The sequence below is a fragment of the Apteryx mantelli genome, chromosome 1 (assembly GCF_036417845.1).
Source record: "Apteryx mantelli isolate bAptMan1 chromosome 1, bAptMan1.hap1, whole genome shotgun sequence".
Lineage (NCBI taxonomy): Eukaryota > Metazoa > Chordata > Aves > Apterygiformes > Apterygidae > Apteryx > Apteryx mantelli.
In genome coordinates this window covers 220,723,905-220,737,536 of record NC_089978.1, presented here as the reverse complement: position 1 = coordinate 220,737,536, position 13,632 = coordinate 220,723,905, and the positions used below count along the sequence as shown (strand labels likewise).

Below are 13,632 nucleotides of genomic sequence, written 5' to 3'. Positions count from 1 at the left end.
TATGCAGTAGCGCATGAGGATCATGAGGACTTTGGTGGATGAACTCTGCAGAATCACGCAGAGGTGAGTGGGGAGGTCACCACCTGCAGAGGTCTACCTTGGCCTCCTTTCCTTCCTCTGGTCCAGGCTGTGGTCCCCACAGGAGGAGCATGCCCAGGGCAAGAGTCAGACCTTGGGGCTCCTCAGGGCTCAGCAGCGCCCAGCTGGGACATCCCCACATGGCTTTGGTAAAGCAGACACGTGCTGAAAGGGTGGAAGCAGTCATGGGCACATGCCAAAACTGGCGCAGCTAGGCAGTTTTATGGGCAGGTTGCTCTGATTTCATTGGCATTTCAGATGAACAAACACACGAATGTAGGCAATATAAATTAGTACTAACATTCATATCAATATTAAATCAACACCACTATTAATACTAACATCAACAGCAGCCTGTCTGACAGCAGCATCCTCACACAGATCTTTGCTGGGTTGTGGGAACAGATTCAGAGTAACCTGTTCTGTGTCTGTGCTTAGATAAACTCTTTGAAAGAAATAAGCACATTGGAGAGGTGGATTCCCAGCATCTGCAAAGCTTTTATGCAATCTCTACTTGCAGGTAGATGCACAATTTAGATATTCACCTTTGGTCCGTATGGTCCATCTGACCCTGGGATTCCCGGTCTTCCGGGACTGCCAGTTTCTCCCTGTGGATGGAAAAGTAGTGAAGAGGCTATAAGCAGGGCAGGTGCTGGGGACGGGTCTTTATTTCCTTCTCAGCATGATCTGTGCCATGTGAAAACACCACTGCACTATGACCTTCTGAAACAGAACAGGGATGTAGCCAAACTACCGGACCCGAGCAGGCACAACCCCTAAAATATGGGGAAAATTGGCTCCAAAATGGTAAGGTGAATAAGTGGAACTGTGTGGGAAACATGATGACACTCCTCAAAACAGAAAGCCTAAATATAGGCAAAGTCCTATTTCACATCAGCATAGTCCCATAAATTTTAGACTGCCCAGACTTCAAGCCCACCTACCCGAGGGTAGGTGGGAAATTCACTGAGCAATACTTAATTTACCCAATAGGCCAGGGCTGATGAAGGAAAAGATTAATAACAACAATAATAAAAACAACAACATATCCCACTGGTTCAGCTATCAAAGGGCTCCCTTAGTTCCTATCAGGCATTTCAAAACCCTTCATAAAAAGACCATTAAGGGCCATTATCCCTGTTTATAGAGGAAGGACCAGTGGTGCTGAGCACTGAAGCGTCTTGCCCAGCAGCAACTGGAAATCGAGTCCGGGCAGTTGCTAGGCCACAGAGCAGGAGGTCCTGTGCGCCCAGTGCAGGGGCTCATGAGGAAGGGTCTGCTTTTTTGTTATCCTAGACGAGCATAAGACTCCCTTCAAGCCTCAAAACCTCCTTGTCACTGGCTCCCTGCTCAGCATGGTGATGTCTCTCCGTACTCCTCTGGATGGGGCAGCCTGCATCCCTGCTCAGTGGAGACACCCGCTGAACGGGTCATGGAGAGTGACTTCTCCTGCCAGCGTTAGGGTGGCTTCTTCAAACTTAATGTTACGCTGGGGACAAGAGGGAAATGCCACCTCCCACAGCAGACAGGGCATCCAAAGTGGGAAGGAAAGCTGGGTTGAGCTCACCTTGGTTCCTGCGGCTCCTGGAGCGCCGACGCGTCCTGGGAACCCTCGTAAGCCCTGGTGATAAATCACAAGTGGGTGGTGATGTTAAATCAAGGCTAGGGCAGGAAGGAGGAATGCTGCTATGCACACAGGGTAAGCCCCAACAAAATGGTACCTTGCTAGGCAAGCTCTTCCCCGGCCCACAGTGTCCCTTCCCATCTGGCCCACTCATTCCAGCCTGGAGTTTGAGCTCTCTTACCACTGTGTCCTAGCTTCCGTTTCACAGGATCTCATCCATCCCCTACCTTAGATCCTTTCCGTCCGATGTCACCAGTTATCCCAGGGTCACCTTTCCCTCCCTACATAAAAAAGGACAGACAAATGTATCATGCACAGTCAGGTTAAGAATACTGCCCTGGTAATAGCATCACCTCGTATCTATATTGTACGTACAACCACCAGAGGTTCCTACCAGAATTACAGATGGTGGTCACCTTGCCTCCAGAAATGCAGCCAACTCTGGTGTGGGACACTGAATGACACTCACAGAAGGCGGGTGATTGCTATAAGACTGCTATCAAAGTGCAAGAAAATGTTGTGATGAGTCACCACAGGGCTTGCGACTTCTGCTGGGCAATGTTTGAAAAACGAGCCCTGAAGATCATGTCACTGATCTTGGTCACTCCAGCCCTGAAGACTTGGAGTGAACATTACTCTGGTTCAGGAATTAGTGGAGTGGAAATGACCATGAGGACCTGCACTCTGGAGGCATTAAATAGTCTCTCTCAGCTCCTCTGTTAGTCTGATCTGAAACTGGAATCTGTCATAGAAAGTCTGATATGGGTCCTGGCTCCTTCAATCACTACCTGAATGATCTGGGGGATGTCCATTAATTTAAGTGAGAACTTCCTCACCTGCTCCCTCCCCAAATCTTCTACTAGTTTTTCTTTAGTGGGAAAGCAAACAGAAAAAAACCACCAACAGATTTCAACTTGTTTCTAGAAGCTCAAATGAAGACATGCTCCCACCAAGAGCCGTTTTGGAGATGTGTTTTCAGCAACGAGGGGCCAAAGTTCCACCCCTGCGCAGAGACTTTTTCTGAGGCAGGGAGGGACCCAGTTGATGCAGCAACCAAGCTCTTCCCAGGAAAGCTGGTTCCATCAGGGATTTAGCAAATGACTGCTTTGTTCCCTGCTCTCTGCATCAGTCAGGTCAGTGTTGAGAAGAGATGGACCTGGTACCTGAAGGAACTTGAAAACTGGTAAGTAGCAAAGGAAAACTCACGCTGGAGGGCTGAACCAGGCATGGGAAAACTTACGCTCTGTCACTAAAGAGACATGGACAGATATTCTCTGCTGGCACGCAGAGATGTCCAGAGACTATCACTGCCTAGAACTGGTCCAGGATGTGCATTAGAAACTTCTCCAGGAGATTTAAGCACAATTTCATCTCTCTTTTGGAAAGTCTCACCCTGAGCATGAACCTGACTTCAGTAATGAGGAACATAGGGGGTGGAAGGAGAAATGAACTATGAAGAAAGGCACAGAACCTCTTTCTGTCCTCCAAACACACCTCTTCCTTTTTGACTACTCACTGGTTGCCCCTTTTGTCCCTGAAGACCTCTGTCGCCTTTGGCTCCTTTGTTTCCGTTCTTCCCATCTAGGCCTGCCGTGCCCTGCCACAAAGAGGAGCAAAATTAATTTCCATGTTAGCTGATGCAGAAAGATGACTGAGGACAGTAACTGGGATGGAAACTGAGTAGTAACAGCCTGGGTAGCTCATTTCTGTAGTCAGAGATCAGAAGTTACACTAATGCTAGCACTAAGAGCTGCCTCTACATGAGAGCAAAGGGGACGCAGCAATCATGGCTGGGCAAAAAGTTACTAGGAATGTCCATTTTTTTCAAGGCTGCTGGCTTTGCTATGGTCTGCTGATCTCTTCTGGCCAATTTTCACTGCAATATTCAGAACCTGGATGTCAGCTGAAGTTGGATTTATCCCTACCTCAGAGACACTGATTGCACAGAGCTCAGTTCGCTCAGAGAAGAGTGCATTGGCTGGTTAAGCAGATTGGAGATGAACAAGTGGCCTTCTCTATTTTGAATTAATTTGCAGTAGATTGCTGAAAGGAAACACGTTTATTAAAAAAAATAAATAAATCAGCTGCTAGATCTGTATGTCAAGCAGGCCCATCACCTCTCCAACTACTCCTGTTCTCAGTGAGGAATGAGTACTTCAGACAGGATCACGGTGACAAGCAAACACCCTGGAGAGACACAAGTGGGACCGCGTCGTCCCAGCTGGCAGGTCAGTCTGCTAGGACAGGCCCTTCACCTCTTCATTTTGGTGTAAAAATTCAGCTCCTCCTCTGGGGAACCTATTGCTTCTTCAAACCCTTCCCCAAGCTTCTGCCACATTTTGCATTTCAGAGTAAGAGCAGTATTTGAGAGCTGCTATAAAGAAGGCTGGGTTCTCCTACATGGCTCTGCCAGTCATGGCTGGATCAGTTAAAATCCATGTTCCCTCAAGCACTGCCTGTACGACAAGGCACAAACGTCTAGTGCATACTCTTTATTTACTAGCAACTACTTAGTGACATGATCAATATGAAGTTCCGGCTGAGGAAGTAAATGGACTGTAAAAACAAACCATCTAACTAGAATTCCCTGTTTGCTAGGACAGTTTGCTTGTTTGGAGGGTAATAAACCTTTTGAGTGGATGATTAAATCTCACAAGCCCAGGATACCTTACAATGCTTGATATTTTTGAGATAGCTTCAAGCTGGGTACAGACCCACCTGGCCACGGATTTACACACCTGTATCCAAGGGGATGTACGAGAAAGCCTGTTCCTGAGCACTCTCTGGTCCTGAAGGACCCTGACGCTAGCTAGAGGCTTCTCAATTGGCTTGAATATTCCCTCAGCACCTGAATTCAGGTGTTCAGAGTGGGTTGCAGCAGGACTCGGCACTGCCCTCTGATGCCAACGCTGCTGTGATATCAAATTAGGTGTCCCCCCCACTGACATCCTGGCAGGGTCCCCATCCCCTGGGTGTGCTCAGAGCTCCACTAGCAGCCGCTGAGCACACCGAGAGCCCTCAGGAAGGCAGCCAGTTACAGACACCGCTCTGCTTTCTGCCTCCCACTTGCAAACAGGGATTGTAGACCATATAGGAAGGTGGCCCCACGGCAGGGTCAGCTCCATCAAAGCCATTTCCCAACAGATGCTCCTCAGCAGTCACAGTGGTGTAAGAGAGAGGTCAAGACTTATCTGCTTCTTGCCCACCCTTGGCTGTAGAAAATGTTAAGCTCACAATATGTCCTGGCAAGCTGACAGGCAGGGTGCTGGGTCTCAGCCAAGCCCACTTGCTCCAGGATATACAAGCAAGCTTTTGACCTGGGTCTCATTTCACCATCAGTGGACTCTCATCTGTCACAGTCCGAAGAGATTTGCCTTATGGTCTAGAAGTTTTATAGCAAGGCTTGTGCGTGACAGGGGGTCTTTCCCCGCTTCAGCTGACTGAATTGGCAGCCCCCTTATTACCAAGCACCCCGGCTGGGAGCGCCAGAAAGGTGATGCTTTTCAAGGCCATCTGCACCCAGGAAAAGAAAATGGTGGTTGAAAAGGGTCAAGAGGAAATAGGAGAAAGAAAAAGAAAAAAACATCAAACAGCAAGAAATGAATGAGGAAGAGGAAAATGTTTGGGCACAGGATAGGGGAAAGAAGCCGAATGGAAACTTATTCCCTGAGATTTACACACCATGTTTCTCCAGGCAAAGAAAGACAGGGCAATAAAAGCTAGTAAAACAGCTGCTTAAAGGCAATTACTGGTGGAGTACTGGAAATGGCTTTTGCTATTGGATTCTATTATTAAAGCGTTGCTGGAACAGACTTCATCTGTCTGCAAAGACACTAGGTACCACAAAGGCATGGTAATGCAGAGGCTTAGTCATAAGTCCTGAGTGCTGGCTGTGACGCAAAGACTTCTTTGAACAGCCGAGGAGCTCTGCTTCCAGGCACAAATTCCTGCAAAGCTTGGGGCTGGAGTCCGGGAGGAACCCGCGCTAACAGGCACATCATTTCCACTAAAACGAGCAAGTCGGAGAATTAGCTCAGTCACATCAGGAAAGCGTGAAACCTACCAATGGGAATGTGATGTGCTACTAGTCCGCCCCCAAAGGATCAATCTGTTTGAAGCAGCAGGGAAGACATAAATCAAACAGATAATGCATTTCCAAACCATGGGGTTGGTTGCAACCTTCGCTAAAGGGTTACCCACGTCCTGGGTATCAACGATCAATATTTGATGGTATGATACATCTGAAGTAGCTGGGAATCTCAACCTACAGGCTTCATCTGTCATTTTTTTCCCCTCCCAGCTGTCTGTTATGTCTAGACCATCCTGCCCAAGGTTCTTTGCTACAGTCCTGGGCCTTCTCCCAAAGACCCCATCCTGTCTTGGTGTGGGAGCTGCTGATGTTCCTCACAGCTGTAGCGAGCTTTTGTTCTTTGGCACCACATCTCGGAGGCGGATCAGCCTGACTACCCTGCTGCAAACCCTCTGAGGTGTCTAGGCAGAGACTTCCATTTGTGCCCAGAAGGTCCCGGGTCTGGCTGACTTGCTTCTCCTTGATGGGCCTGGCCTCATCAGGAGCATTCAGGACATACCAGGGCACCCTGCTAGGGCAAAAACTTCTCAGGAGACCCAACATTTTCCATGCTGAGTGGCCGGAGGCATCTCTTGCCATGTCTTGAATCTGGCCCTGTTAGGACAGACTCCTGCACCCCACCTTTCCTCTCCTCTGGCTCAAAGAAGCCCACCGCTCAGCAGGCAGGGTTATAGGGCCTTGATTATCCCTTAGTTATCACATCCCACAGAGCTCTGGGCTCAGAGGTACTTTCCCCAGCACGCTTTCTGGTTCAGGCTGTTTCACTGCTCTAAATAATGCTGGCAGAACAGTGGCCTTTAGCCTGTCTGCCTTCCTACACCGGACGCATTTAGCCTGTCGTTATCCGAGAGTTAACCAGAATTCCCTGATTCCTTCTTGATTTGCCTTCAGGCATATGGCTTCATTTTCATGCCTTGCAAACTCCATCCCTTGTAACAATCAGCATGGACCAAAAGGTGCTGGATTTCTCTCATCCTGCCCCTCACCAACATGCTGGTGGCTCTTTTCCAACCTTGGCTTTGACAGATGTGCTCTGGCAAATCTGGTTGCAAGCACTGAAGAATCGAGCACATCAGAAGTTGTTCTGAGAGCAACAGTGGTAGGTCCAAGGGCCTGGTGGGTCTTTCATCCTTCCAGGCAAGTTTAAACTTGACACCCTGGGAATAACCACATGGCTGTATAGATGGTATTACAATATGGACAGTGGCTTCCTCAACTACAGCGCAAAGATCCATGAACTGCTGGCCAAGCATAGAGGCCAGCTCACAAGAGAAGGGAGAGAAGATCTCTGAGCCCCAACTTGTGAACCTAGTGAGGAGGACTGCAGACTAGGATGGAGAAGGTCAAGGCACACAGGCAATTATAGATCCTGGCAACCCAAAATTGGGAGTAAAAGCAAGACAAAGGGAGATGGGTATTTATAATAGGGCCTTAGGAACAACAAGGGGGAGAATAATGGATTAATCTGCTGCACATTTTAAATGCCTGCATATTAATGTAAGAAGTATGGAAATAAAGAATAGGAGCTGGAAGCCTTAACACATGATCAAGATTATGACTTAATAGGCATAACACAGACTGGAATATTAATATAAAAGGGTGCAGCATGGGAGGAATATTAATGTAAAAGAGTGCAGTGCTTTTAGAGAAGAGGAAAAAGGAGGAGGAGTTGCCTGGAATATCAAGAACGCACTCACTTGCTCTGAGGTCCAGATGTAAAGTCAACCAGATCCATTGAAATTCTCTGGGCAACGATTATAGGGAAAAGACACAAATGCTGTTGCTTAGTTGGGGACTCCTGTAGGTCCCCAGATCATAAAAATGGATGAGACTTTTTACAAGCCAGTTACGTTATTCAGAGTGATATGAGGTGGTTTGTCTCCCCATATATCAGCTGGGAAGTAATAAGCTGGGAAGGACAGAAAGGAACCAGCAAATTTTTGCAGTGAGCTAGTGGCAGTTTGTTGATAGGAAAGATGGAATTAGAGGGAGCTGAAGGAAAACGAGAACCACTAGCCATTATCTTTGAGACCTGCAGAGGACAAATTGAGTACAGGCAGACTTGACCAAGCAGTGTCTGTCTTCAAGAAGAGGGGAAAAGAGGACTTGGGGGCTGTTAGATTAGACAGTTTAACTTCCCTCTCTAGAATAACTCGGGATCAAATAATCAAACTATTTGTGAACACTTGAAAGACAAAGTTGGATGCTGTCAACCTGGGTTTGTTGAGAACAAGTCACATCAAGAGGTCTTGCCCTAACACAGGTGTCTGAAATAGATGATGTGAATCATGCTCTGAGAGTACCCTAAAGCTGACTAAAAAACAAGTCTGAGTCTGGCTAGCTTGGATGTGAAAAGTGAACATGGCAGATATCTAACATGAGGTCAGATGAATTTCATCCAGGATGTCGTATATCACAGCTCTTCTGTCAAAGCCCCAGTTCTGATCTGAGTTTTGCAATTATCGAAGTTTAATGAAGGGCCAAAGCTTTTTTGTCTCAGTCTAGCTCCAAAACCAGCAGGGATAGACTTCCCTGTGCCAGTAAAATCCCCAAATATTAATTGAAGAAGAATTACTTTTCTCAAACATTGACAAGATACTGATTTCTGGTAGTTAATTATATTATGTGCTGATCCCTTTAGTGCCAAAAGAAAACACTGTATCTTCCAAACATGTCTGGATGATGAGATTGCTGTCTGGGATAGCAAAATCCTGCTGAAATCCAACTGTGCCTCCTTTGCCACTCAGAAGCCTCAGCTAACACCTGCGACCTAACCCTGCACTACTGTATTTTAGTGCTACTGGTTATTGCCTGCGGATCCAGGTATACACTACAAAGCCTTTTCAGAAATGCACTTGATCTAAGGACTACGTGCGGTGATCCCGGATGGGACTGTAGCAGGCAGATTTCTTATGGCATGTTATACCTCCTTCATCACCCGTTTGGCAAAGTGCTCAAGAGGTTGTTTACAGTTAAGCATGGGCTGAAATACTTAACTGAAGGGAGACTTATCCTCCATGAACAATTGCTGGTCTGGATTACAGGCTTGTAAATAGTTGCAAACCCGCAATCGGTAATCAGCAGGCAGCACTGAATGGCCATGGAGCCTTCCTAGCAACAACTAGTTGCTGAGAATTGAATGTTCATGCAGAAAGAGGCATAACTGGGGAACAGGTTAGAAAAATACCAATATTTCTTACTGCAATAAAACAATTTCTTTGTCAAAAATCTGATTTCTTTTTTCCAAAGAGGAAGGAACACAGTCATATTTCCATGACCTGAGAAAAATCCCAGTGGCCTTCTGGTGTTCCCTCCTCTCCTATTCCTTCCTCTCACACATGAAAAGAAACCAAAGGAGACCTTTGTACTTTGAACATCTTCAGAGACCACTTTTCACTTGCAGCTTCCATCAGATGAAATGGGAAAGTTCAGAAGCACCTAAATGGTTTTGCAAAGCATTTCAGTGAAGCTGAAATTGCTTTTTTTTCAGTTGCAATTTGCCAGAAAACAGGGTGAACTACGAGATTATCTAGGTCCTTCAGCATAACTGTTTTCCCTCTGGCCAGCAGCAAGCACACACTGAACGCTATGACTAGCCACTTGAGTCCAGTCTGTAGTCCAGCTGCTTAAGGATATATACATTTCTCATGGGATACACAACCCATAGTCACAAGTCTTGTTAAGACATTTGAACCTCAAACCTCCTCTGTTCATGTCAGGCAATGTCCCCTAACACACTAAAGGCATTAAAAAGTAATAATTAAATGCATATTTCAGGTGCCCTCTGATGCAAAATGCAAATTCCTATTAAAACATATCTCTGGCTCTGGCTACCCCTGCTCACAGCTGGTTTTCCAGCAAAGCCCCTTCGGACATGGACATTGCTGAGCAGCACAGAGCCAGCATCGCCTCCCCCATGACCCACACATGCGAGACGCGGCTGTGGCCACAGGGAGGTAATCATCAGCGGCGCAAACCTGATGTCAGCACCCAAGACTCGCAAAGGCAGACAGACAAAGAGGCTCCAACTCACAGCAGCACCTGGCAGGCCTGGTTCTCCTGGCTCCCCCTGCAAGGAAAGTGATGGTTGAGTTAGCTGGGGGGAAGAGCTGCATTTCCTCTCAGTGCACCACTTGGCAAATAACTACTGCGCAGTCAGTTGTGCCTTCCTAGCAAGAAGAGCTGGCCGGTATCCGAAAGGAGACACCTACAGCTTGACTCCGCTGTGGAAGATAAACCACAGGGACTTTTGGGGGCCCCTCTGCAGCAGTAACTGGAGAGGAGCACGTAGGATCCCCAAATATCTCAGGTGGCACTTTTGTGTGGGCAGCTGGATGGAGCCTTATATCTCCATTGACTATAACAGTCGCTTAGGCACCAGTTCACACCTGACATTTCACGTGCTGACATTTCAACAAGTCACTGTGACTATTTTAGCCTAGGAAAGGTGCCAGAGAATTCTGCTTCTTTACAAAATGAAAGAAATCTTTATGGCTTTACTGGCAAAGCATCCCTGCTTCTGATTTCTGGTAGCCCCATAGCATTTTAATTAGGAATATTAGAGAGGGAATGCAAAATTCCACTCCACGAGGAAACTGTGAAAGGATTTTGCACATCAGTTCATGCAGGACATGCCTTAACACAGGTTTTGAGGCTCTTTGAGCTCACTGTACTCACCTTCTGTCCCACTGGTCCTCTTGTTCCAAAAAGCCCCATCACACCCTTGGAGCCAGCTTCACCTTTGACTCCCTAAAAATTTAAATTCTGTGTTAAATACATCTCTGGTATCTACTGCTCTCAGAGTGACCCTCCTAAGAGAGACCAATAAGGAACCAATGGAGATGGCAGAATGACAAAAAGCACCGTTTCTATAGCAGACTTTATCCTCAGGAATCCCAAAGGTCTACATAGCAGCCAGTGCTCAGCATCGCTAGGAAAGAAAGCCACGAGCTGCAGAGCAGCTCGGTAAAAAACCACGGTATGCTGTCCTGTAACAGAATTAGTGCCCAGCAGTGGGGACTGAAGGAAAACAAGCAGAAAAGGGGCTCATACCCTCTGGTTGCCCGCTGCCTCCTTGCAGACCCTGGAGGAGCAATGCAAGACCGTGGTTGACTTACGAGTGGTGAAGATACTACTCTGGGGTTCAGTCCAAAGTCCCTCAGATATTCTGCCAAGAGGGGCTGTTGCTTTAGGAGATGATTATATACTATTTTTTTATTAGAGGGCAGTCTGACATCAGAACATCATGTGTGGGATTTCATCTGACTTAAAGAGTGCATACCCTCATGGGGGCATCTCCTTGAATCTCCCTTATAGTTACTGGAAACTTAGTCAGCTGTCAGTAGTGGTCAGGACATGATTCATCCCATCACAAAGGAGATGCCCATCTTGGGTCAGGTGACTCCCACCATGGCCTACACTGATTATTCAGACTAGTTCTTCACTGGGAATAACAGGAACTGGACATCTAGCTCAGATTGGGATGCTGCTGTTGTAGACACCTATTTATTCAGTTGAGTCCCATTCCAGGGTCATAATTCTGGAGCAAAATGCATTAACGTAATATGAAAATAGGGATGATTAGTACAGGGAGATTTAGTTCGTGACTCAATCTGAGAGTGAGAAAATTACGTGATTCCTCCCAATGAAGTGATGGGCTGAGAACTGAAACCTCCACAGGGTACATTAAAAGAGCAAAGAAAGAGAGAGAAGAGCAGGTGGCTTGCTCTGCCACTGCACACGGGGACAGAACTGCATGAGGAGTAGCTTTGGACAGGAACAGAAGAGCAAATCAAGCCTTAGCAAAAATGCCAGGAGAGCTGCAGAACCAGCTCAGTGTATAAATAAGCACGACCAGTTCTTGGAGGGAGGTGCAGACACGGGACTGTCACAGTGCTGTAATAACCGATGAGCAGCCTGCAAACTTTTCCCATAGTGATCCTGTACTGCAGACACCAATTTTACATGGTCCTACAATCTTGGTATCAGGTAAACTGAATGTGTATCATGTTCACAAGCCCCAGTCCAGCAGCATCCTCTCCCCTTCTGTGGGAATAGCTGGGCTAGCGTGTCATTGCACCATGTTTTCTAGCAGGCATATGGGAAAGGAGGATGCAGGGGTATTTGTCCCTTCCTCAGAAAGACACACAACGAGTGACTCTTTGCTGTACCTCAGTCTTTTCAGGAGGTTCATACCTTTTCTCCCACAGGCCCATCCTCTCCCTTCTCGCCTTTGTCTCCGTCAAAACCTGGAAGGCCCTGCTCACCCTGAAAGACGAGACAGAAATTAGTGGACTGCAGCTCCCTCCTGGAAGGACCCACTCTCAGTGACTGGCTCTAGACCAAACTGCTCATTTGTAATACCTATCCCAAGCTGTGCTTGGTGGCCAAGGGAATAACACAGCCATCAAGGGAGTTTGCCCTGAAAGAGATGGCACAGCCATCACAGACATCTCTACTGCTTGCTGCTGGTCGGAGTGGGGGTCTGCGTGGTGTAGCCATTACACATAGTGTCTGTCCCATGATGGGACTGGGTCAGCCCTGGTCACCTCTCTCCTAGGGACAGGCCTCCCTGTCCATCTTGTTTCATCCAGATGACCAAAGGCAGAAATTGCTCTGCCCTTGGCAACACACCTAAATGTGCTGCCTGTACCGCAGTGAGTGAACGCCTAGAAGATGGAGCGGCAAGCTGAGGCTGCTCCTGAGGTCACCCAGCAAACGAACCAGATATCTGGGAATAGGAGCCAGGTGACCTGGATTTATTTCCTGTACTCTGCCCACTCTCCAGCACTCCTTTTGCACAGGCCGTTCACCCGGACCCTATATGCTTTCAGCCACCCCTGGAGCCACATCTTGTGTGGGTTTGCTAACTAGTCCTCAGAAGTAGCAGCTGGCTATGGCAGTTCTCCCACCTCAGAGCCACATAAATGCCTAGAAACCCAAGTCAGGGTGTGGATGACAGGGGTTACCAGGAAGCATCAATAAAGCAGACAGAAACTAGAATACCCCATGCAAAGACCAAGCTGATGCCACCAACAGTGGGGAAGGAACAGCTTTAAAAGACAGAGAGACACAAACTTACAGGATCTCCTTTACTGCCTTTGTAACCCTGGGGTCCAAAAACAGTCCTGGGCTCACCCTAGAGAATGGAGACACAGCAGAGATGTAGACACACAGTGATACACAAATTCATGGGTGCAGCTGGGTGGAACCACTTTTGCTCTAAGTGGCAAAACTGAAAAAAGGGTTATTCACGCATCTGTAATGAAGATGAGCATTTTCCAAACTGTGGTCCATATGGACCCAGTCAGGGGAAATATAGATGCTCCACAGAACAACATTAAATGTTAGGTTTAGTGTATCCTTAATTGAAAACTTGATGATGAAGATGCAAAAAAAAAGATAGATCTGAGATCTGACAGTGACCTCTTGGTCCAAAAAATGTGGGGGTCTGTTGACAAAGGTATGACCGCAGTCTAGGTGTCATGGGTGGAAATGGAGCTGTGCATGGCAAAGCAGGAGCCTGAGGTTCAGTTCCTGATCGGAGGCTGTCAGTGACAGGAGTCTTTCTCATCTGACATGGTAACTTGGCTCCTTCACTGCACGTCACTCAGGACGTCAAGGTTTGCACCTCTCCCAAACTGTGGTGCACTAGCTAGCTATAGGAGGGGCGGTGAACAGCTCTGCTCATCGTGTCCTGATTTACAGACACAGAGCTGGAGTGAAGGAAGGGGAAGCAACACTTAGGGCATCCCTTGGAGGTAGCTTTTGAGGGTCAGACTCGCAAACTCTCTGACATCCTGAGAGAGCCAGTAGCCATGGGCATGCAGTAACCCCATGG

General features: G+C 47.4%; 1 protein-coding gene across 1 annotated transcript in view; it reads right to left on the bottom strand.

Annotated features, from left to right (window-relative positions):
* Positions 1-13,632, bottom strand: part of LOC106488103 (collagen alpha-1(VII) chain-like) — a 141,256-nt gene that overhangs the window by 23,242 nt on the left and 104,382 nt on the right. The window contains exons 74-81 of the mRNA XM_067317553.1: positions 12,874-12,930; positions 11,988-12,059; positions 10,470-10,541; positions 9,826-9,861; positions 3,219-3,299; positions 1,930-1,983; positions 1,646-1,699; positions 624-686 (exon numbers count right to left, since the gene is read on the bottom strand). Coding sequence (XP_067173654.1) covers positions 624-686; positions 1,646-1,699; positions 1,930-1,983; positions 3,219-3,299; positions 9,826-9,861; positions 10,470-10,541; positions 11,988-12,059; positions 12,874-12,930 — 489 coding nt within the window. The remainder of the gene's footprint in view (positions 1-623; positions 687-1,645; positions 1,700-1,929; positions 1,984-3,218; positions 3,300-9,825; positions 9,862-10,469; positions 10,542-11,987; positions 12,060-12,873; positions 12,931-13,632) is intronic.